We start from the raw sequence: 22,745 nt of genomic DNA on the forward strand, positions 1-22,745 counted from the left end.
AGGGAAAAGGGCATATTTTTATTTACAACACTAGTCAGTACTAAAGGCAAGGTAAGTAAAGTATCTGCATGCTCTGTTTCTTTTACTAGCCTTTTGGAATTTGAGAAACTGTCGTCTCAGATCTGCTCCTCTGTAGACGGTTTCAGTGTAGCCAGTGTGGTGTAGTGGTTAAGAGCGGTAGTCTCGTAATCTGGGGAACCGGGTTCGCTTCCCTGCTCCTCCACATGCAGCTGCTGGGTGACCTTGGGCCAGTCACACTTCTCTGAAGTCTCTCAGCCTCGCCCACCTCACAGAGTGTTCATTGTAGGGGAGGAAGGGATAGGAGAATGTTAGCCGCTTTGAGACTCCTTCGGGTAGTGATAAAGTGGGATATCAAATTCAAACTCTTCTTCTTCTTCTTCTTCTTCTTCTTCTTCTTCTTCTTCTTCTTCTTCTTCTAGGTTAAGGAGTGAGCACTTTGTATAACAGACGGGATCGACAACACCACCCCAACAGAGTAGGAGTTTAAAGAAGCATGACTAGGAATATATTAATACCGCTGTTGTTTCCTTGAGTAACATTTGGCATTATCGGTCCTTTTTTGACAAAATGGTTACAAGGGAAGGATTTTGTAAACAGTTTTCTGCCTTAGGTCAGTTTCCTCTTCCGTAACCTCAATGTTGCCCGTATAGAATTCAGCAGAGAAGAGGGGGTTGAGGGCAAGTCTAGAAGCAGTTGGCTCTGCCTTTACCTGCAGATATTCTCCTTGCTTTCTGCACTTCCATTCCCAGTGGGCAAAATTCATCACAGATTTTATCGGTGGGAGTAGGGATAATATAAACTCACCTCTCTCTTATCAGCCTGGTGATCCTGCTAAGAAAGGCCCATCTCCATCCCTTTATACTGTGCATCTAATATCACCACAAACAATAACCGTGCCCTACCTCAGAAGCAACAGGTTTGCAGTAACCAGCTCCAAACACCAGGTTTTCCAGCGACATCCCCGTCAGATCTGGTCCTGTTTCCAAGCTGTTTTTACCAAGCCACGAGCCCTTCCCTGGACGGGCGAAGCTAAACAAAGAAGAAAAAATGGAATACCTGTATCTATATGGAACAACAATGCCACACATTTCAAAGTTTTCTCACCCATCCTTTCCTCTCTGCACTAAAAATACATTTTAAAAAATATCCCTGTGTTGCTATTTTAAAACGACAGTTCTTGGAGAGCTGGGAGACATAGCAAAGGTTCATCTCGGTCTGTGGTGCTCTGGGAAGCCTTCAGGCTTTTTCAAAGCTTGTTAAAAATTCTCCGCTAACAGGATCAGTAGCAGCAAACAAGTTTTCCAGGAATAGGTAAGCTTTTCTTCTCTCTTTGTCATCAACAGCATATGGCAATTGTTAAGCATTTTAAAGGAGTTCAGAAAGAAGCAAAGAGATTACTGTTCTCCCTCTTTGCTCAGGGTAAGACAAGAGACAGTGGTTACAAATTAGGGGGGGGAGCTAGATTTAGATCAAATATTAAGAACAACAAGTCTGTGTGTGAGCAGGCAAGAGACAATAAGGAAACGTTAGATCACAGGCAGGCAGACTTGAGGCTTGCAGGATCCACTTTAATTTTATTTATTTCTTTACCAGCCCTACCAATAGACAGGGTGAGGCCACTGCCTGAGGCAGTGTGTGCTGAGGATAGGGACCAGCAGCCAGGAGTGTGTTACATGGCCCCTAAGCTAGCCTGCTCCTCTTTGTGGAGGATGATTCTTACATGATTAGTGTGGAAGTAAGAGTTAGCCCTGTCAAGATTCTGTGCACGGAAGGGAGGGGACACCATGGTCACCTTCGCCTTAGGCTTCAAAATGTCTTGAGCTGGACCTCAGAAGAACCTCCCATGTGAACTGACCTGGACCCTGCAGTCATCATCTAAGGTCCTTCTTTGTGGGCCTCCTCCATGAGAGGTCCATAGGGTGGCAAAATGCTTGGTAAAGCCACATCCAACAACTAGATTTAAATAAGATGGGGTTGCTATATGTCTGGGGTTGCTATATGTCTGGGATTGCTATATGTCTGTCAGGATATAACCCAGAAAATAGTGTCCGGGATTTTGAGGTTGATTGTTTTTGTTTTTTTTAAAAAAAGCTCAACTACTTTTGACTTTTACTTCTAGAAAAATGGCAACCCTAAAATAGGACAGAGTGTTGTCCATTTCCTGGTGTGAATAGTGCCATCACCTCATAAAGGTAAGGGGACCCTTGACCATTAGGTCCAGTCGTGACCGGCTCTGGGGTTGCAGTGCTTATCTCGCTTTATTGGCCGAGGGAGCTGGCATACAGCTTCTGCGTCATGTGGCCAGCATGACTAAGCCGCTTCTGGCAAACCAGAGCACTGCACGGAAATGCCATTTACCTTCCCGCCAGAGCGGTACCTATTTATCTACTTGCACTGGTGTGCTTTCAAACTGCTAGGTTGGCAGGAGCAGGGACAGAACAACGGGAGCTCACTCCATTGTGGGGATTTGAACCACCGACCTTCTGATTGGCAAATCCTAGGCTCTGTGGTTTAACCCACAATGCCACCCGCGTCCCTGCCATCACCACATAGCTGATTATAAAAGGCAAACCTTAGTCAGCAACTGTGATTAGATTACAGCAACACATTATACATATATAGAAATTTAATAAATAATAATAATAATTCTGCCAAGTCTCTATTTTTAGTAGTTCTGTTGCTGGCATTGTTTTTATTTTATGTAAGCATTTTTTTTAAAAAAAAAAGCAAATGAGAATCATAGAATTCTATGATTCTATGATTCTATGAAATGAGATGAAATATACTCGGAGTTGAGTGTTGATTTCATGCTCTTCATTTCAGCTCATGATTAACAGTGAGTGAGTACTTTCCCAAAAAACCTCTGGTTATATATACATTATTTACACAATGAGTCCCGTGTGATTGGCTGATTCAACTCCCCTCCTGGAGCCTGATTGGAATGTTCCTGCAGGCCAATCAGGTTGCTGATTCACTTCCTCCTGGAGCCGGATTGGGCAGTTCCTGCAGACCAATCAGGTTGCTGCCTTCTAGGTTCCTACCTGCCTATTGTTCTAGGATCCAAGCTCAGTACATAACATGAGATATGAACAATTGACCTCTCATAGCAAAAATCATGAAATACACATACAGAAAATGAAAACAACAAGAACCCTGTTTCTCTCACCTGATCAGGGGCTGGTGCAGAGCCACCAGAGAAGCATGCAGGGTAACAGAGATGGCTGACAGGTGGAAGTAGTCAAACATGACGGGCACATGGTGATGCAGCCCTCGCCCCGGGTGGAAGTGGAGCCCCAAAGTGCGGCTGCTGATCACAGGGATTGACGTGACATCTCTCAGCCTGGAAGGAGAAGCAATGGTCGTTGTTGTTAATAACAATTTCATTTATGGACGGCTTTGTATGAAGGATCTCAAATTGCCTTCTCAAGGGAAGAGAAGCCTATAAAGCACTGTTGCACATCTATCTGTCTATCTACAATAAAAGTTAAAACAATTGCATATAAAACACCTTTGAAACAAAAAATATAGAAAAAAACAGTTAAAATAATTGCATTTGTTTATTTATTTATTTAATAACCCGCTTCCTCCCAATGGAGTCCCGGGCAGTAAATGCACAAGCAATAAAACAAAACTCTTTTTTTAAAAAATGCAGTACAAATCAACAGAGTTGACAGCTTCCTGATGTGTACTGGAGAGGGTGGTTGTTCCAAAGCATAGGGGCCACCACAATAAAAGCCCTGTTCTCACATTGGGTGGAATGGACTTTCTGATGAGATGGTAGCCGCAGGAGGCTCTCTCCTACGGAGCACAGTGATTGGTTGGGCCTATAAGGAATAAGAGAGACATCACCTTGCTGACAGAGATCCGTATAGTTAAAGCCATGGTTTTCCCAGTAGTGATGTATGGAAGTGAGAGCTGGACCATAAAGAAAGAAGGCTGATTGCCAAAGAATGGATGCTTTTGAATTCTGGTGCTGGAGGAGACTCTTGAGAATCCCATGGACTGCAAGAAGATCAAACCTATCCATTCTGAAGGAAATCAGCCCTGAGTGCTCACTGGAAGGACAGATCATGAAGCTGAGGCTCCGATACTTTAGCCACCTCATGAGAAGACTCCCTGGAAAAGACCCTGATGTTGGGAAAGATGGTGGGCACAAGGAGAAGGGGACGACAGAGGACGAGATGGTTGGACAGTGTTCTCAAAGCTATGAACATGAGTTTGACCAAGCTGCAGGAGGCAGTGGAAGACAGGAGTGCCTGGCGTGCTCTGGTCCATGGGGTCACGAAGAGTCGGACATGACTAAACAACAACAACAACAAGGAAAAAGCTGGTCTTCAAGGTATCCCAATGCAAATTATGCAGGGCTTCGTACTACCACCTTCAACTTAGCCTGGTAGCTAATTGAGAAGAGCCTTCTGCTGGCTCAATCTGCTGCATGGATGCAGCCCCAGAGACAATGGTGTGAGTGGAATTTTTATCACTTGGCAGCAATTCACTTGGCAACGAGGAGCATTTACAAGGCTGGTGCTTAGCTCTTAATTGTACTTGTAGCAGCAGTGTCAATATTATGACTTTGCTGCGAAAAACCCAAAGTGACTTGCATTGCACCATTCACAGATCCTTAAAAAAAGAAAAAGTCAGCGATTGGGCTTAAACCTGCTTTTGTCATTTTAGGAGAAGCTGCTGACACAAGCCATTAAGACTTTTGAGAAGCCTGTGTAAGAGGTGAAGGAAGAGCTAGGACAAAAAAGGACAATCCATTTTATTCCCATGTCCGTGCTGTTCAGGAGAATGTGTGTCTAAACATCTGAGTGCCCAGTGCAACAAAAAATATACCCCAGTCACCCATTCATTTGGTACCATTGATGTCACAGAAGCTCATATTTCCTCATCTTAATAATAATAATAATAGTAAGAAGATTTATGATCCTGTTCTCACTATTGGAATCTTCCCTCTTATTCCTAACTGAATAGAAATGTTAAATTGGGGGGTGTGAAGTTCAAAGTTCAAAACATGACTTTTGAAAAGTCTGCTGAAGCTTCTATATTGGGATTTTGTGGAACATCAGCTACAGATATTTCACTGAGGGACTTTTAAAAAATCTCTGTGGTTCATTGACGAACATTCAAATTATGGCACCATGGGAACCTTTGAGGCCAGTTGGTGTTGGGTAGCCCAGATTTGCCGCCATACGGGACTTAACATGAGATGAGTTTGCTGGATCCAGCCAAGACCTGTCTAGTCCAGCATCCTTTGTTCACAGTGGCCCAAAAAATACCTGTAAGAAGCCTGAAAGCTTAACATGAGTGGAACAACTCTCTGTCCATCTGAGATTACCAGCAACTGGTATTTGGAGACAGAATGCTTCTGACAGTGAAGGTAGAACATGGGTGGAACATACGTAGAACATAATGTTAGAAGCAAGGATTGTGACCGCCATGGCATGCGTGGTGCAGGGAGCCTTAGTAAATTCTATTTTCCCAAGATAGCCCATTATGGAATAGTTGATGCATTCAGTAATCCTTGGGAAAACTACATGATTACTTAGATTAAACCACCACCCTCATCATTGCGAGTTAGTTTCTTTATCTTAACCCAGAGCAACACAAAGTGACTTAAAAAGAGAAATAAAAAAAACCTCTGCCTTCTAAGGCAGCTTCAAGCAATATTATCTCTTTATTGTGTTTATGAGATTCTTCATGAAATAAATTCTCCTGGCATCAGGCAAAAACAAAATAAAAATATGACAATAAAGCCACAAAAGGTGTTAGAAAAAGCCAGCACATAAAACCTCAAATAGGAAACCAGCACAATAAAAGACTATATAAGAGCAATGTGTAAACGGAATTTTAAACCAGAAAACACAATAATTAAGAAATAACAGTAAGACCATCAATAACCGGGGAGCCCAGGAATTGGAGTGGGGTAGAATACCACCCACTTTCAAATCTAGCCTCCTGGGACCCACAGTTTCCAGTGGGAAGGGGGAAGAAATCTACCTTCAATTCAGGGAAGTGTTAATGTTTTTCCTCATGTGTTTCCATGTCCTACAATCTATCTGGGCAATGGACATAGCAGCACTAAAGGAGGCAGACCCTCTGTAGGGAAGATTAACTTTTGAAAGTCTAGGAATGCAACCCTAAACACACTTACTAGGGATGAATTCTAGGGAACTTCTCAGGCTTAGGCTTGCTCTATAAAAGAGGGAGGTTTAGATGAATGGTGCGGTAAATGGCTATTGAGATCTGCAGCTGCCAAAGTTTTGGAGCTGAAGGTACATTTGCAAAACAGTGAAGCTGCCACAAGCATCTCAGAAATGCCACAACACTCTTACTTATTCTATTTGCTTCTTCCAAGCAAATAGGTGCCAAGTAGGTGCCAAGGAAGACTCCATGGGTGCCATGTTGGTGACCCCGAATACTAAATGACACTAGCAATTATTAGTCTATTTCTTTGGCATTTTCACATGATTATTTTTTTTAAAAAAATGAATAAAATCATGAAAACTCACTTTTAAATACTATTCTGAATATCTTTTATCGCAAAACATCAGTGTCTAAATGTATTTTATCTCAAAACATTTTTAAAAAACCTATCTTCCTGTTATGTATTCACCGGTCTGTGTTTGCCTGAGCTTGAGTCTGGACTAAGTTCCTGTGTTCTGATTCGATACGTGATATCCAATCACAGAACATTTCAGGATTTGGGCCTCGGTCATTGGCCCTTGAACTCTGAGTCATGATTCGCAGCTTGGAAGTTTAGATAGCCAATCATGTTGGGAATGGGAGTGGCCTAGGCCTTCAGAAATATATATATATATGCAGTTGTTTTGCCCTTGTTGCCCAGTTCTGTTGGTTCAATAAAGGTTCTTGCTGCTATCACTGTGTCTTGCCTCGTGGGAACCCACCTACCCTTCACTAGTGATGAACGTGGGATGCTAGGCTAAGCTGAAATCACTGCTGGGGAACTGTTGCCACAGCTGAGCTGAAATCACTGACTGCAGCCACTGGGCAGATCACACAGAGTGGGTGTCGTGGCCACCCAGGGCCACCGTATGCATGTTTTTTGTTTATTGGTTTGTTTTTAGCTAATGACAGAGTGGCAACCTTCGGAGGGAATTCAAAGGACAGCTACATTTCTATCTGCGGGTTAGTCCGGATTTGGGCCAGTTTGCATCAGAATCCACAATGATCAGTTTGCCTTAGGAAAGCAAAAAGTGCTCACTGTTGCTCACTGTCCGTAAAATGCAAGTCCAGCTTGAGTTGAAAGTCTGCTTCTCTTAGTGCCTCTTCCACCTGTAGAGGTTATTGAAAAAGAGAACTGTCATTACAAGCAAGGCCTCATAACACATAGGAAATTGTGTGTGTGTGTGTTCTGAGAACCAATGTGATGAAATGCAGCGTGAGTGTGACAGTTCTATCAAGGGGCTCTGCTAAATTTACCTCAGATGCGTAAGATGCTCAGCTCCCATCAGCAAGTATCTTATCAGCATTCCTGCTGAAGTGCGACTCAGGAAACACAAGTACAGTCAAATCTTGGTGATTGAAGATAATCCATTTCAGCAGCCCATTTGGCTTCCAAAATGTTCGACAACCGAGGTGTGGCTTCCGATTGGCTGCAGGAGCTTCCTGCACTCAAGGGGAAGTCATGTTGGACGTTTGGCTTCAAAAAACGTTCGAAAACAGGAACATTGACTTCTGTGTTTTCGGTGTTTGGGAGCCAAAACATTCCAAAATTGAGGCGTTTGGGAACCGAGGTTTGACTGTATCAGAGAGCCAACTGACTGGCAACTTGAAGAATGGCATAGAGCAGGGGTCAGCAACCTTTTTCAGCCATGGTCCACTTCACCGTCCCTCAGACCATGTGGTGGGCCGGACTATATTTTGGAGAAAAAAATGAACAAATTCCTATGGCCCACAAATAACCCAGAGATGCATTTTAAACAAAAGCACACATTCTACTCATGTAAAAACAGGTTGATTCCTGGACTGTCCGGGGACAGGGTTGAGAAGGCGATTGGGCCGCATCCGGCCCCTGGGCCTTAGGTTGCCTATCCCTGGCATAGAGAGACAGAGGTCTCAGAGAGGCACAGAAAAGTTGTCAAGAGACCCAGCAGTGGCCTAGTGTGGGAAAGCGGTGCAGTTGCCATTTTCATGCTTCCAGTTGCTTCAGATTCTGCAATATTAATAACTGCAATATACCTTACCAGTGGAACCAGATTCACTCCTTGTGTGTATATGCATGTGTGTAAAAGAGGCAGAAACAAGAGTCCAAACTGAGAGAAACAAACCTTTTCGCCATCCACAAGGAGGTGGGCCCTGAAGTTCATGGATTCATTGATGACAATCTCTTCATTCCTGTACAAAATCTGAAACACTCTGCTGTAGACGGTGTTCTCATGGACACAGGCTGCACAAAGAATTGACTCGCCTGCAAAACAGAATCCAAAAACAGAATAACTATGAGATAGATTTACACCCTGGGCATCCAGAATTCATCAGGCCCTGCACTTCTATGCATTTGGAATGCATCAAACACTTGGGGGGCAGCAATCCGAACTATGGGAGCCAGTGTAATTTACGACACCTTGAGATAAACTGGCGTAAAGTTATGCCAGATTCGAAACCTCTTTGGGAGCAAGATGCCAGAGTGAAAACAAGACTTTAAAATAGATTTTGACTTAGACCTACTGCTTTTTTTGGTGTAAGTTCCATAAACTATCTGTCATCTATCTATCTATCTATCTATCTATCTATCATCTATCTATAGTACAGGAAACAATATATGTGGGAGCATCAGAACTTCCATTTCCCCCATCTAAACACTGAAGTGGAACATCTCAGTGAGAAACACATTGCACGGTGCTTTCTCTATCTATCTTTGGCTTCCAGTTTGTGGTGGGTCTGGAAAACTAAAACATATTTTCCTTTGAGAACATTCCACGAGACACTGAGCCCCTGCCTCATTCAGCCCCAGCACTTCAGCCAAGCATCATAATGGAAGCGTGGACAGTAGAAAAAGAAAAAGAAAACTCATTTATTTGCTCTACCGCAGTGACAACAATAAAAAGCATGAAGCAGATAAGCTCTTCGAAAGGCAGGCAATGCAGCCTGATTTATTTTCATTGAAAACTCATCACTCCAGAGCCATTGGTAAAACTGCATTACTGGCCAAATCTATTCTTCTCTTAATCTAACAGGACAAACAGGACAAAAAAGAAAGAAAAGCAATTTGATTGTATTATTATTATTATGATTATACATATATATATACATATGTGTGTGTGTGTGTGTGTGTGTGTGTGTTTGTGTATATTTGATACACTAACTCCCTTCAGAGACGCAGAACCTAATGTAATTTTCTCTTCCAAATATACCTTTGCTAGGATCCCCAGTGGTGCATAATTGGTAGCATATCAGAGACATTATTTATACAGGGGCCAGCCAAGATAATGCATGTCCTCCAAGGGTCTCTATTTTCCAGAAGGCCATAGTTCAAATGTCACAGCTTCAGTCTTCAACATCTCCAGGCAGAGGTGGAAAGATACCAATATTGTAGGACCAGGATGTGCTGGTTTCACCACCACTTCATTTCCGTATCTTTGGTACTATTTTGCAGCACAAAAGAGTCTTGTGGCACATTCCAAGACCAACACATTTATAGTTTGTGGAAATGTTTATGACACTTTGCACTCAGAAGACAGCCACCAACTTGGATGACTTTGGAATAAGGTTAATTAAATGTATGGCAGACAAGGACATCAATGGCTACTAGTCATGAAGTCTATGTTCTTCGTCGGCTTTCTCTGAATACCAGCTGCTAGAAAGTAGAGGAGGGGAGAAGCCTGTTTGCAGTCAAGTGCTGTCTACAGCTTCCTATGGGCTTTGGCTAGTCACTGTGAGAAGATGCTAGACTAGATGGGCTTTTGACCTGAGGACTCTTACGAAGGTGTATGTGCTCATGGACTAAAATGCGTCATCAGCCCCCAGTGCAATTGATGAGGTGGACTCTAGCCCACAAAATATGTCACCATAACTCTGTTGTTCCTTAAAGGTAAAGGGACCCCTGACCATTAGCTCCCAGTTGTGACCGACTCTGGGGTTGCAGCACTCATCTCGCTTTACTGGCCGAGGGAGCCGGTGTACAACTTCCGGGTCATGTGGCCAGCATGACTAAGCCGCTTCTGGAGAACCAGAGCAGCGCACAGAAACGCTGTTTACCTTCCCGCCGGAGCGGAACCTATTTATCTACTTGCACTTTGACATGCTTTCAAACTGCTAGGTTGGCAGGAGCAGGGACCGAGCAACGGGAGCTCACCCCGTTGCAGGGATTCGAACCGCCGACCTTCTGATCGGCAAGTCCTAGGCTCTGTGGTTTAACCCACAGCGCCACCCTTATACTGCCACAAAACCCTTTTTCTTAGTTAAAGCTTCTGGTAAACCTTTATGACAAAGGCTCTCTATGCTTTAAATCAGTGTAGGAGAGATTATTGCAAACCAGAACAGAGCTAGCATACAGCTGTCAGAGAGATGCTTCCAGACATGTTTAATGGGAGGGATCCCTGCTATGGTGTTTTTACTTCTTTGCCGGTACCTTTCATCAAGGCTTTTAAAGCAATATACGTCATTGTAGTAAGCCGACCTTGACCCCAGCTTGCTCGGGGAGAATACTGGCATTGTGTGGGATGCTTTCTCTGCATGCTAATTCCGATGAACCTTCCAAAAACATGGGCTGCAAGATCAAAGTGATGCTTGTTGCCAATTAATTAATTGCAGAATTAATTCTCAAGCCTGGACTTCCACAGAGGTCAGACTGAATGCCTTGCAGAGCTCTCTGCATGTAAGTTAATTGCTGCATTAATTCTAGGCCTGCAACTTTGCGTTGATAAATCAGCTTAATTAATTTTAAAACTTTTGATTCATTAAAACTCAACCCCAATAAATCTGGGCAGCACTGTTTGTTTAGTTAAAATAATTAGGAATAATCTCCCTGCCCTGCAAAATAATAATAATAATAATAATAATAATAATAATAATAATAATAATAATAATAAAATACCCCACCCTGTAATAAAAATAACAGACTGCTGCTGTTTTAGAACAGACATCTCATCTTCTCCATTGTACAGGAAGGACCACCTCTTCTAAGGCAGAACAGCATTGTAATAGGTCAAGATTATGTTTCTCTATTTTTTTTTAAAGCCTTTAAACATTTGATTTGATTGATACATTAAAAGTTCAGATGCCTTTCATTCTTTTCATCAAATGGCAGACATAGCAAACTCTTAAATATGACTGATCATGAAGCTGAGGCTCCAATCCTTTGGCCACCTCATGAGAAGAGAAGACTCCCTGGAAAAGACCCTGATGTTGGGAAAGATGGAGGGCACAAGGAGAAGGGGATGACAGAGGATGAGATGGTGGGACAGTGTTCTTGAAGCTACCAGCATGAGTTTGACCAAACTGCGGGAGGCAGTGGAAGACAGAAGTGCCTGGCATGCTCTAGTCCATGGGGTCACGAATAGTCGGACAGGACTAAACAACTAAACAACAACATGTACCCATGTATTTCAATGATCTTGCAAGTCAGTGGGTGTATACTAGTTAATTTAGACAAATTTTGCTAAACCTGAGCTGATCAGATGCAAAAACTTGCACACAAGTGCAATGCTCACTTTGGTATACTCTTGTGTGTCTCGAGGCTTGAGCACAACTTCCCCATGGAATGTTCCTTGATCTCATCAATGAGTAAATACTGCTATGAGGTTTTTTTGCTGGGGAGTAAGGCTTCTAATTGCTAGATCCTTCTAATTTCTGGATTCAACAAGTGTAAAAATCCAAGCAAGCTTTCAGATTCCTGGAGTAGCCAGGCTAGCTTCCTGGTGAGGTAACGGTCTAAGTATGGTTCATTAAGCTAACACCAAAACATGTCTTTGGCTAGGCTAGGCCCTCAGGTCAATCGAAACCTGCTTTAGCTCTGCTCCTGGGCCTGCTCAGACCCCCATCCACCAGACCAGTGGTGGCAAAACTTTTAGAGACCGAGTGCCCAAACTGCAACCCCAAACCCACTTATTTATTGCAAAGTGCCAACATGGCAATTTACTGTTTCTATCTGCATTGTTGAGCTTTTGTTTTGTTTTGTTTTTTTTATAATAATTTTTATTACATTTTTCCAAATTACAAAAAAAACAGAAAGAAAAAGCAGAATAGAAGAAAAAAAGGAAAAAAAACAGAAAATCACATCCATTTCAATAGCTTATTTCAAATTTCCATTGGACTTCCCCACATCTCCCGCATAATGCATTCTTGATAATAAAGTCATCAGCAAATTATACCCTTATTTCGTGTGTTTCTTTATATTTTCAGTTGCAATTTAAGTTTAGATCTCTTATTCTCCATTTACTCTAAAAATATCATTTTTACCCATTTAAACTTTGATTCTTTCACAAATGTTAGCAATTTCATAGATAATTAAATTTCATTGCTGGGGCTAACGTTCCAAATCATACGACGTCTTATGTTTCATACAACTTATAATACTTTTGCAAATAGTCTTTAAATTTTTTCCAGTCCTCCTCCATTGCCTCTTCTCCCAGGTCTCGGATTCTTGCAGTCATCTCGGCCAGTTCCATGTAGTTCATCAATTGCGTCTGCCACTCCTCCAGTGTGGGCAAATCTTGGGTCTTCCAATGTTTGGCGATAAGAATTCTTGCTGCAGTTGTAGCATACATAAAAAAAGTTCTATCCTTTTTTAACACCTTCTGGCCGACAATGCCCAGAAGGAAGGCCTCTGGTTTCTTGGGAAAGGTGTACTTAAACACCTTTTTTAACTCGTTATAGATCATTTCCCAAAAGGCCTTCAATCTTGGACAAGTCCACCAGAGGTGAAAGAATGTCCCTTCAGCCTCCTTGCATTTCCAACATTTATTATCAGACAAATGGTATATCTTAGCGAGCTTGACTGGGGTCATGTACCACCTGTATACCATTTTCATAATGTTTTCTTTCAAGGCATTACATGCCGTAAACTTCATACCGGTGGTCCATAACCTTTCCCAGTCCTCAGACATAATATTGTAACCAATGTCTTGAGCCCATTTTATCATGGCTGATTTAACTGTCTCATCCTGAGTGTTCCATTTAAGCAGCAAGTTGTACATTCTCGATATTACCTTGGTCTTTGGTTCTAACAACTCTGTCTCAAGTTTCGATTTTTCCACCTGGAATCCTATTTTTTTATCAAGCTTAAAAACCTCATTAATTTGGGCATAATGTAGCCAATTTTGCACCTTATCCTTTAATTTTTCAAAGCTCTGCAACCTCCAATTACCTCCAATGTTTTCTATTATTTCCCAATATTTCGGCCTGCATTGTTGAGCTTTTGGGGGGGAGGATTGCACAAAGTTGTCAAGCTTTTTGGGGTCAGATTGCGCAGGGATCTGGAGCTTCTTGCAGAAAATAACTAACTCAGATAAAAACAGTTGCACTCACTCATGTCAGCACAGCAAACATGTGTCTCCAGCTCACCAACAGCAACTCCCTCCAATGTGCGCTCTATGAAACCTTTGCTGTTCACAGAGGCATGAGGCGACATGCAACTCCCCCCCCCCAAGCCGCTGCGGGTGGAGCACAATCTAGGGAGCATTTCATGCCTGCACTGGCATGGGGGGGAGAGGTCTCTGAGTGATCACTCTGGCACATGTGCCATAGGTTCGCCACCACTGCACTAGACCCTTCCAGATTCCTCCTGAACCTTCACTGATGCCACATGGTTTCAGTTCAAGAAACAGGAATCCTATCAGCAGCCCTCTGACATCTCCGTATAACCCATATTTCCAGAAACCAAGCAGGAAGAGTGGGATTCTCTGTCTTTGCCCTCCCCACTTGCTTTTGCTGCACCCATAAGCAGCAGCAACAGCCCCCTTCCCTCCCAAGCTTCAGATGGTCTGTGAATGAAGAAAGTGGCAAGCCATTTACCACTAATGGAAAAACACAGCAACAGAAGAAAAACAGCAAGCACACACACACACACACACCATCACACACTTCGGTCCCCTGGCTCTTCCTTTTTTTCACAGCAGCGATGGTGACTCGAAAACATGAGGGCCTTCCTGAACCTCCACACCCCCCAACGATTAAAAACAACCGCAAGACAATGCCAGTCATATGCAAGCAGATTGAGATACTAGACCCTGCAGAGCTTTCCCTTAATTAAAAACCTCCTGCCTGAGAAGGCAGGAAGAAAGCAATGCTCAGATTGATAGACGTGGCTAGCATTGCAATGGGGCCCCTGTGAGCGTTGCCTTCACTTTCGGCAGGTGTGTGCTTTTCTGTTTCTAATCCTGCTGTACAAAATGTTACTAGAAGAGAGAGAGGGTCTGGCAGTGGCTTTTGCTCAAATGTGACCTGGTGGGATCAGAAATGATGCAGTTAGGCGTTGCCATGGAATAGCACCCCAGAAGTTGACACACATGCCCCTAAATCGGGTCCTACCTTAAAGAGGGCACGTATTGTGGTGAGACCTGGAAAACTGACACCCTGTGTTGTGGGTGGGTACTACTGGTCAGCCACAACACCTGATTGGTAGCTCCCTCGAAGCTGGGTGCAATCTGGCCAATGGGTTGCAATCCAAACAGTTTGAGGGACCAATTTATGCCCATGCATGTGACCCAGAGCTTCCTCTTTTGGCTTGTGCATTCTGAACACCCACCCACCTCTCCCTACTTTTAGGGCTTTGTGATTGACCCTGCTATGCCGTTGTGTGTCGTCTGTTGTTGAGACAGGGGCACGGCAGGAATTTTCCCCACTTGGTTGTCTGGCTGTTGCCATTTGGGTTTCGCCTGCCACGTAGCAAATCATCACAACTTGTAAGATTGTGGATAGGCTCTGGTTCAGGTGATAGGGATGGGAGAACGCTCTCACTATCCCTATGTGAAGGGTATTCTGATAAAGGAATCCAGGACTCGATGGTTTGGTCAACCACTGAGAGGGGGTTATGCCCGTGCCTGAGTCCAGGGGGACATTTGGGTGGCGGAGTTAGCCTGTTCCCGGCTTTCCGCTTATCCAGGTGTTCACCCTTGGCTGACCTATGCTGGAACCCTGGGTCAGCGCTAGCTGCATGGCAGGGAGCTAATCGAACCAGAGCCTATGCAACCAGTCACTTTCTGTAATCAATAAAGTTGTGGCCTAAATTCTGCCAAAAACCAAAACCGAAAATTTGAGTTGTGTGAATTTATTTAGGGGGGAGGTTTCTGGGTCTCAGCACGCAAAAGGCTGGGCTTTTGTGAACCTCCAGTTATTATTAAATAATATTACTGTTCCTTTTTATTACATTGATCAGATGGTTTTAAATGATGATGGGACAAGTTCAACAGCTACTAGCCTTTTTTGACTATGCTCTGCCTCCACAGTCAAGGGCAGTAAAGTTTTTCTTTGCATTGTCTCTTTTTCAGGTCACAGTCTTTTCTATAGCTCAGTTACATTCGATGTGAGACATGAGTGTTGCCCAGTGGGGTTTCCCCCCCTAAAAAAATGTTTAGGGGTACTCTCATTTTCCTACTCATATTGAAATACTGCCCCTCAATAACGCCAAACTTAGATTCAAAAAATGTTTAGGGGTATGCGTACCCCCAGGGGAAAAAAACCCCACTGGTGTTGCCTACAGTATAAGTTTGTGGAAGAAGGAGGGGAAAGGGGGTGGGGTGGTAAAACTTGAATTATTTTGCTTTAGTTTATGTGTGGGGTTTTGGTGTCAGTGTCACTTGGACAGGTTCTCTACTGCTTTCAAATATGAGTTTCTGGAAACCACAAAAGGGGAGGGTATTCCTGCGTTCAGGTTCCGTTTGTGGGTTTCCCACAGGCATCTGGGTGGCAACTGTGATTACAAGTCCTTTTTGGAGGAGAACAAGCAGTAGCTCTTCCTAAGATCATCATCTTCATCATCACCATCATCTTATTTATATGCCACCCATCTGGCTAGATTTTCCGAGCCAGTCTGGGTGGCTTACTGCATATATAAAAACATAATAAAACATCAGACATTAAAAACTTCGCTATACAGGCCTGTCTTCAGATGTCTTCTAAAAGTTGTGTATTTCTTTATCTCCTTACATCTGGAAGGAAGGGGTTCTACAGGGAGGGCGCCACTACCAAGAAGGCCCTGCTATCTCCTGACAGCCTTTTTTGAAGGGGGGGGATACCCAGAAGTTTTAACATTTGAATCTTAAGCTCAGCACAACAGGTAATTGAACTGTTGCTCCGTCCTCTGCTTCCAGGGTAGTGTGAGAAGGGTCAGATTTGCACATACTGACGGATGTGCAAAAAGAATGCTGTGTTCAACTGAGCCCTGGCTAAAAGCCCTTACCTAGTCATGCTAGGACTCTGCCATGGCCTGTTATGGATGCAAAGAAAGCGATCTCCTTCTGAGCTGCAAGTTTGAGCTCCTACTGCAATGTCACCAGTAACTGCCTGCAAAGTGGTGTGTGTGTGTTGCTGAGGGAGACAGGAGGTCACAAGCAGATGGTGATGTTTACCTAGCTTCTGTACATATTTTGGGCCAATATGCTTTCCTTAAATAAAACCTAATTAAAGGCAAGTGATGAAATGACAACTTTCCCACCTAAGCTCCTCTTGATAGCAGGAACAGGTAAGAACATATGCTACTGTACACACACACACACACACACACACACACACACACAGCCATTGTTCTTTTTCAGTTACTTCTAATTACATTTCAGTATAGCCCTAGTGCCTTCCCCATGGGATTGAGAATGTAAATGCAGCCAGTCTTTAACCTTCATGAAAATACTTACTCAGAAAGCTAGCTGGTAAAATCTGCCTATGTGGCATTTAACCCATGTGATGGAGAAAGCCTTTACACATTCGAAAATGGGGAGCTTTATCACATTGCATCCTGTGGCATCTTTAAAAGCGTGACTACACACTCACCCAATGGCAAGTGTTAACACCAAAGGTTCACGCTAAGGCTATTAATGCTCACACGCTATCAGTGCACATAATTATTTCAGATCATAACCTAGCGAAGTACATGATTCGCTATGCACATCTGGGCTAAAGCAGGGTTTGATATCTTGCAAAGAAGGAAAACAAACATGAATGTGCATTCAGATAACTTGACAATATCATCCACAGTAGCAGAGCTTGGGGTCCTGTGTGACACCAAAATTTGGTGCCTCCCGCCACTTGCCTTCCATTCTACAACATAATTTAGGGTTGCCATACAGAATTTAACCAGCAAAAATAGCGGCCGGGGGGATTTCAGAAAATGTCCAGGATTTTGTGGCTGATTGCTTTAACAACTTTGTTTTTCCTAAAAGAAAAGGAAAAAGGAAAAAGCTAAACAACTGTCCGGAATTTTACTTCCAGAAATATGGCAACCATAACATAGTTGCGGCACTCCTAAGGCTCTGCAGCCAGTGGAATCAAAACAGCCACTGTTGTTGTTTAGTCGTGTTCGACTCTCCGTGATCCCATGAACCAGCGCATGCCTTGAAAACTCTCACTTTCTTCTCAAAGCTTCTCCTTTTTTATGTCCATGGAGTTTTCTTGGCAAAATACTGGAGTGGTTTGCCAGTTCCTTCTCCAGGTGGATCACATTTAGTCTAAACTCTCAGCTATGACCTGTCCGTCTTGGGTGGCCCTGCACAGCATAGCTCATAGCTTCTTATTCAAGCCCCTTCGCCACAACAAGGCGGTGATCCATGACCCATCAAACTGGTCGCACTCCCCTAAATCCAGCTCTGACTCCAGGGAGATTTGTGTTGAGGATTTCATTCATAGCTTTGGCAGACAGGGAACCTCATGCATTTTCAGTTCCCGCTGTTACTCACTGCTTGGCAGACAGCTAATGTCCAGTGCCTCTGCCTTCCCACAGCCCCACAGCCCTCTGGGGAAGCTTGCAGTCTCACTCCTAACAACTCTCAGCACCCATAAAAAGCTATAGCTCCCAGAATTATTTGGGGGAAGCCATGATTGTTTAAAGGGTTCTTTAACTGTGTGACGTGAAGGTGGCCTAAGTCACGCTGCTCTGCTTATTTGAAGCTCTGCAAGGATGTAGCAAATGGACCATATAACGAAGGATCATAGCTTGTCTTGTAATTCATGAGCCCTGTCAGTTCCTGACCTTTAACAAAGTCTAATCTGTTTGAGCTAAAAACAAACATTCCACACTACCAAGGCATGCATGATTTGAAACCCTCCTTTGCTCCCAAGGGGCATTCACCCACAGGATGCTACTATTTTAAAGAATGCAGTTCCACAGTTACTTTGCCTAGGCACACAAACTTGAAAAAACAATGACAAATCAGGTCCTCCCTTAAAGAGGGCATGTATTGCGGTGAGACCTGGAAAACTGACACCCTGTATTGTGGGTGGGTACTGTTGGTCAGCCACAACACCTGATTGGTAGGTCCCTCGTAGCTGGGTGCAATCAGGCCAATGGGACGCAGTCCGAAAGGTTCGAGGGATGAATTTATACCAATGCACATGACCCAGAGCTTCCTCTTTCAGTGAATGCATTCGGAACACCCAACCACCTGTCCCTACTTTTAGGGCTTTTCGCTTGACCTTGCTATTCCGTCATGTGTCATCTGTCATTGGGACAGGGGCATGGCAGGAATTTTCCCCACTTGGCTGATTGGCTGTTGCAATTTGGGTTTCGCCTGCCACGTAGCAATTCGTCACAACTTGTAAGGTTGCGGATAGGCTCTGGTTCAGGTGATAGGGATGGGAGAATGCTCCCGCCATCCCTATGTGAAGGGTATTCCGTTAAAGGAATCCAGGGACTCGATGTTTGGTCAACCCCTGAGAGGGGGTTGTGCCTGTGCCTGAGTCCAGGGGGGCATTTGGGTGGAGGAGATAGCCTGCTCCTGGCTTTCTGCTTCTTCAGGTATTCACCCTAGGCTGACCTATGCTGGTGCCCTGGGTTTGCGCTACCTGCAACGGTGCAGGGAGCTAGTCGAACCAGAGTCTATGCAACCAGTCACTTTCTGTAATCAATAAAGTTGTGGCCTAAATTCTGCCAAAAACCAAACCAAAAATTTGAGTCAAAATTTGAGTCATGTGTGAATTTATTTAGGGGGGGGGGAGGTTTCAGGGTCTGAACACACAACATGGGAGAGCTTGAAGCAAGCAGTTATTCCCCACTCTATTGTCTTCTGCAGTTACCAGGGCTGGGAAATGAAGCTTGTAAGAGCACCTTGTAAGAGCACCTGTGTGAATTGACCTATAATGCAGAATGCATATCAGTAGTGTGCATTGCCAGATAGCTGCCAAGGGTTTCTGAAGTCATAAAATCCAGGACACACACACACACACACACACACACACACACACATATGCTGGTGAGCTACCATGTGCAGCAGGGGTGGAGAACCCCAGGCCAAATATGACCCTCCAGGCTGGCTTATATGGGACTTCCCCTACACCTCATTCCCAGACCACACCCTCTTTCCTGAGGCCACACCCCACTGCCCCGTTCTGCATCCTCCCTAAGTGCCTTGGAATACCTCTTGCTTGCTTGTGTTGGGTGGAGGACAATGTCTGCAGTGACCTCCAGTTGTTGCAGGGCTGGGACGTGGCCTACTGTACAGAGGTAAAAGTCACTTCTATTGCAACACCCCTTTTTGCCCCTGGTCATGCCAGGAAGAAGAAGAGTTTGAATTTGATATCCTGCTTTATCACTACCCTAAGGAGTCTCAAAGCGGCTAACATTCTCCTTTCCCTTCCTCCCCCACAATAAACACTCTGTGAGGTGAGTGAGGCTGAGAGACTTCACAGAAGTGTTACTGGCCCAAGGTCACCCAGCAGCTGCATGTGGAGGAACGGAGACGCGAACCCGGTTCCCCAGATTACGAGTCTATCACTCTTAACCACTACACCACACTGGCTCTCACCACACATGCCAGGGGTGCCAACTTGAATAAAATATTGGGGGGGGGGAGGTAAAGCCAGCCCTGTATAATCGATCACAAGACGCAGCACACATACCATTTGAATGGCAATGCCCATCAGTTTTGGGGACCCCCGGGCCACTTCAATATTTTATTGGGGGAGGCGAAGGGACTTCCACCCCTAGGAGTTAGCTCCTAATATTTATGCCAATGGACTTCACTCAGTTTCCTGGGCTGTATTTTACTCTAAACTTACTCTGAGCTTTAAGATTGGCATGTTAAGGCATGTCTGCCGCTTCCTGTCATTGTGATTAGAGACTCTGTTCTTCATCCCTTTCTTCTCTCTTCAGAGAGGTTAGGCTGGCCTCAACTAGAGCCAGGGCCTTCTCGGCCGCGGCTCCAATCTGGTGGAACGCTCTGTCACAAGAGACTAGAGCCCTGCAGGACCTGGCATCCTTCCGCAGGGCCTGCAAGACAGAGCTGTTCCACCAGGCCTTTTGTCAGGGCGCAGCCTGACCCCCTCCTCTGGCAATCTGCACAAAAATTTGCTTGATGGTTGCCATTAATTTGATTTTAATTTGATTTAATTAATGTTATAATGAATGTTTTAGAATGTTGAACTACTTTTATTGTTGTTAGCCGCCCTGAGCCCGGCTTCGGCTGGGGAGGGCGGGATATAAATAAAATTTATTATTATTATTATTATTCTCAAAGTATAACTCCTGCCGAAAAGTTGCATGGCTCTATAATCAATCCTTCAACTCAGCCTCGCCTTTTGACATTTCCAATTAGCCCATTGGAAAGAGCGATAGCTAACTGCCTCTCTAACACTATTCCATTACGGACGATGGGAAAGTAAGATATCCCTATTAATTTCCTCACATGGAAGTGAGTAATATAAAATGTAGCCACTTATCGCTGTTATTTTCATAAACCCAAGTTCATTTTTCAAGGTTACTGGAATGGGATGCAGTCAGATATAAATGGATAGGAAGCCCAATCTGCAACTCTATCTGGCACCAGAATAGTAAGCTATGGAGGCTACTCTTCTAAACTAAAGTGATCAAAATAATAATAATAATAATAATAATAATAATAATAATAATAATAATAAGGCTGTTGTGTATAATTGGAATTCTCCCTTCCTGTGAGCTAAGGGTATGTCTGTGTTCTTCAAGTTCCGGCTGTTTAGCAGTACATGTGAAAAGGATCTTGATGACCACAAGTTTAACATGAATCAACAGTGTCATGCAGCAGCAAAAAAAGAAAAAGAAACAGAAACATTATGCTCTTCTAGGCTGCATTAACAGAAGTATACCATCCAGATCAAGGGAAGTAATAGCAACACTCTATTCCAGGGGTCGGCAACCTTTTTCAGCTGTGGGCCGGTCCACCGTCCCTCAGACCTTGTGGGAGGCCGGACTATATTTTGAAAAAAAATATGAACAAATTCCTATGCCCCACAAATAACCCAGAGATGCATTTTAAATAAAAGCACACATTCTACTCATGTAAAAACACCAGGCAGGCCCCACAAATAACCCAGAGATACATTTTAAATAAAAGGACACATTATACTCATGTAAAAACACGCTGATTCGTCTGTGAGCAGGATTGAGAAGGCGAATTTGTGGGGCATAGGAATTAATTCATATATATTTTTCCAAATATAGTCCGGCCCCCCACAAGGTCTGAGGGACAGTGCACCGGCCCCCTGCTGAAAAATTTGCTGACCCCTGTTCTACACTCAAGTGGATATGCTATCATTTGCTTCCCAAAGGGATGTGCCTGTGGATACATTTCCTCATTCTTAAGCCCCTAGCTAGGTTGCATTAAAGAGTTTGTACACCCAGCAGCTAATCATTCTTTTCTTGACAGAAAGCGAATTGGAGAGCCCGAACCAGATAGAAGGTCTGTTTGGGATAACTGTTGGTGCCAGCAGAACTACAGCAATCCATTTCCAAAATGGGACCTGCCAGATTCACGTAATACATTGGTATTTGTGCCTTATAAAACATTAACCTGTAAAATCCTGGATATTATTCACGCAGGTTCATTACAGCATTAAAAAATAATAATCATATGGCATTCAATGGAAAATAAAAAGGTCTGTCCCCTCTCTTGTACTCCAAAAGGCAGTAAATTTGCTTCCAGTTGATGGAGGCAGAAATTGCTTCCTCGAGCGTTATTGGAACTAATGACAGCAATTTGATACAATCCCGAGTCTTGATTCTTTCCTGCTCCACTGAGCAACGAGCAGCGCAAACTTGTTGGGACAGCATCAAAAGGGTCATCAAACACATCTTTCGCAGAATGAAGAAAAATGGTCCTCCTTCAGTAAGTCATATTTAAAACAGCAGCGAAACTGACTCAAATGAAACTGAATTTGTCATTCCCATGGTATTTTTATTTTGTGGGTGGGAGCAATCCAGACAAGTTTCCACGACGGTATGCGTAAGACTGGCACAATAATTTCACTTTTTGGAAGTAAATGCCATTGAAATCAGCGGGACACAAAAATGGCATGACAACAAAGAAGAATGGCAGCTGAAATTGATAGAATATGTAGAAAGGGCAAGTTTGGAGTGTAAAATCAGAGATCGGGGGAGACTGGTTTTAAAGAAGACTGGAAAATATTTTCAGAATACTTAAAAAAATTCAGTGTAAAAATGTTAAAACGCAAATAGGATTTGAGTAAGAACAGCAGTGGGGGTGAACTTTTTGTTTTTCTTGTGAGGTAAGGTGAAGGTGTAGAGTAACTATGATATGCAGCATGAATTGAAATTTTTAGGGAACCATGGAGGGAGGGAG

At 43.7% G+C, this 22,745-nt stretch overlaps 1 protein-coding gene across 3 annotated transcripts in view; it reads right to left on the minus strand.

The window, feature by feature from the left end:
- The window catches only part of FAM135B (family with sequence similarity 135 member B), a 144,231-nt gene that overhangs the window by 54,617 nt on the left and 66,869 nt on the right, over positions 1-22,745 (minus strand). For all 3 annotated transcript variants that reach the window (XM_082235473.1, XM_082235474.1, XM_082235475.1), the window contains 4 exons: positions 8,313-8,452; positions 7,247-7,317; positions 3,188-3,361; positions 924-1,050 (listed from right to left, as the gene is read on the minus strand). In XM_082235473.1, the coding sequence (XP_082091599.1) occupies positions 924-1,050; positions 3,188-3,361; positions 7,247-7,317; positions 8,313-8,452 (512 nt within the window). The remainder of the gene's footprint in view (positions 1-923; positions 1,051-3,187; positions 3,362-7,246; positions 7,318-8,312; positions 8,453-22,745) is intronic.

This window comes from Podarcis vaucheri (genome assembly GCF_965113315.1).
Source record: "Podarcis vaucheri genome assembly, chromosome: 8".
Taxonomy (NCBI): Eukaryota; Metazoa; Chordata; class Lepidosauria; order Squamata; family Lacertidae; genus Podarcis; species Podarcis vaucheri.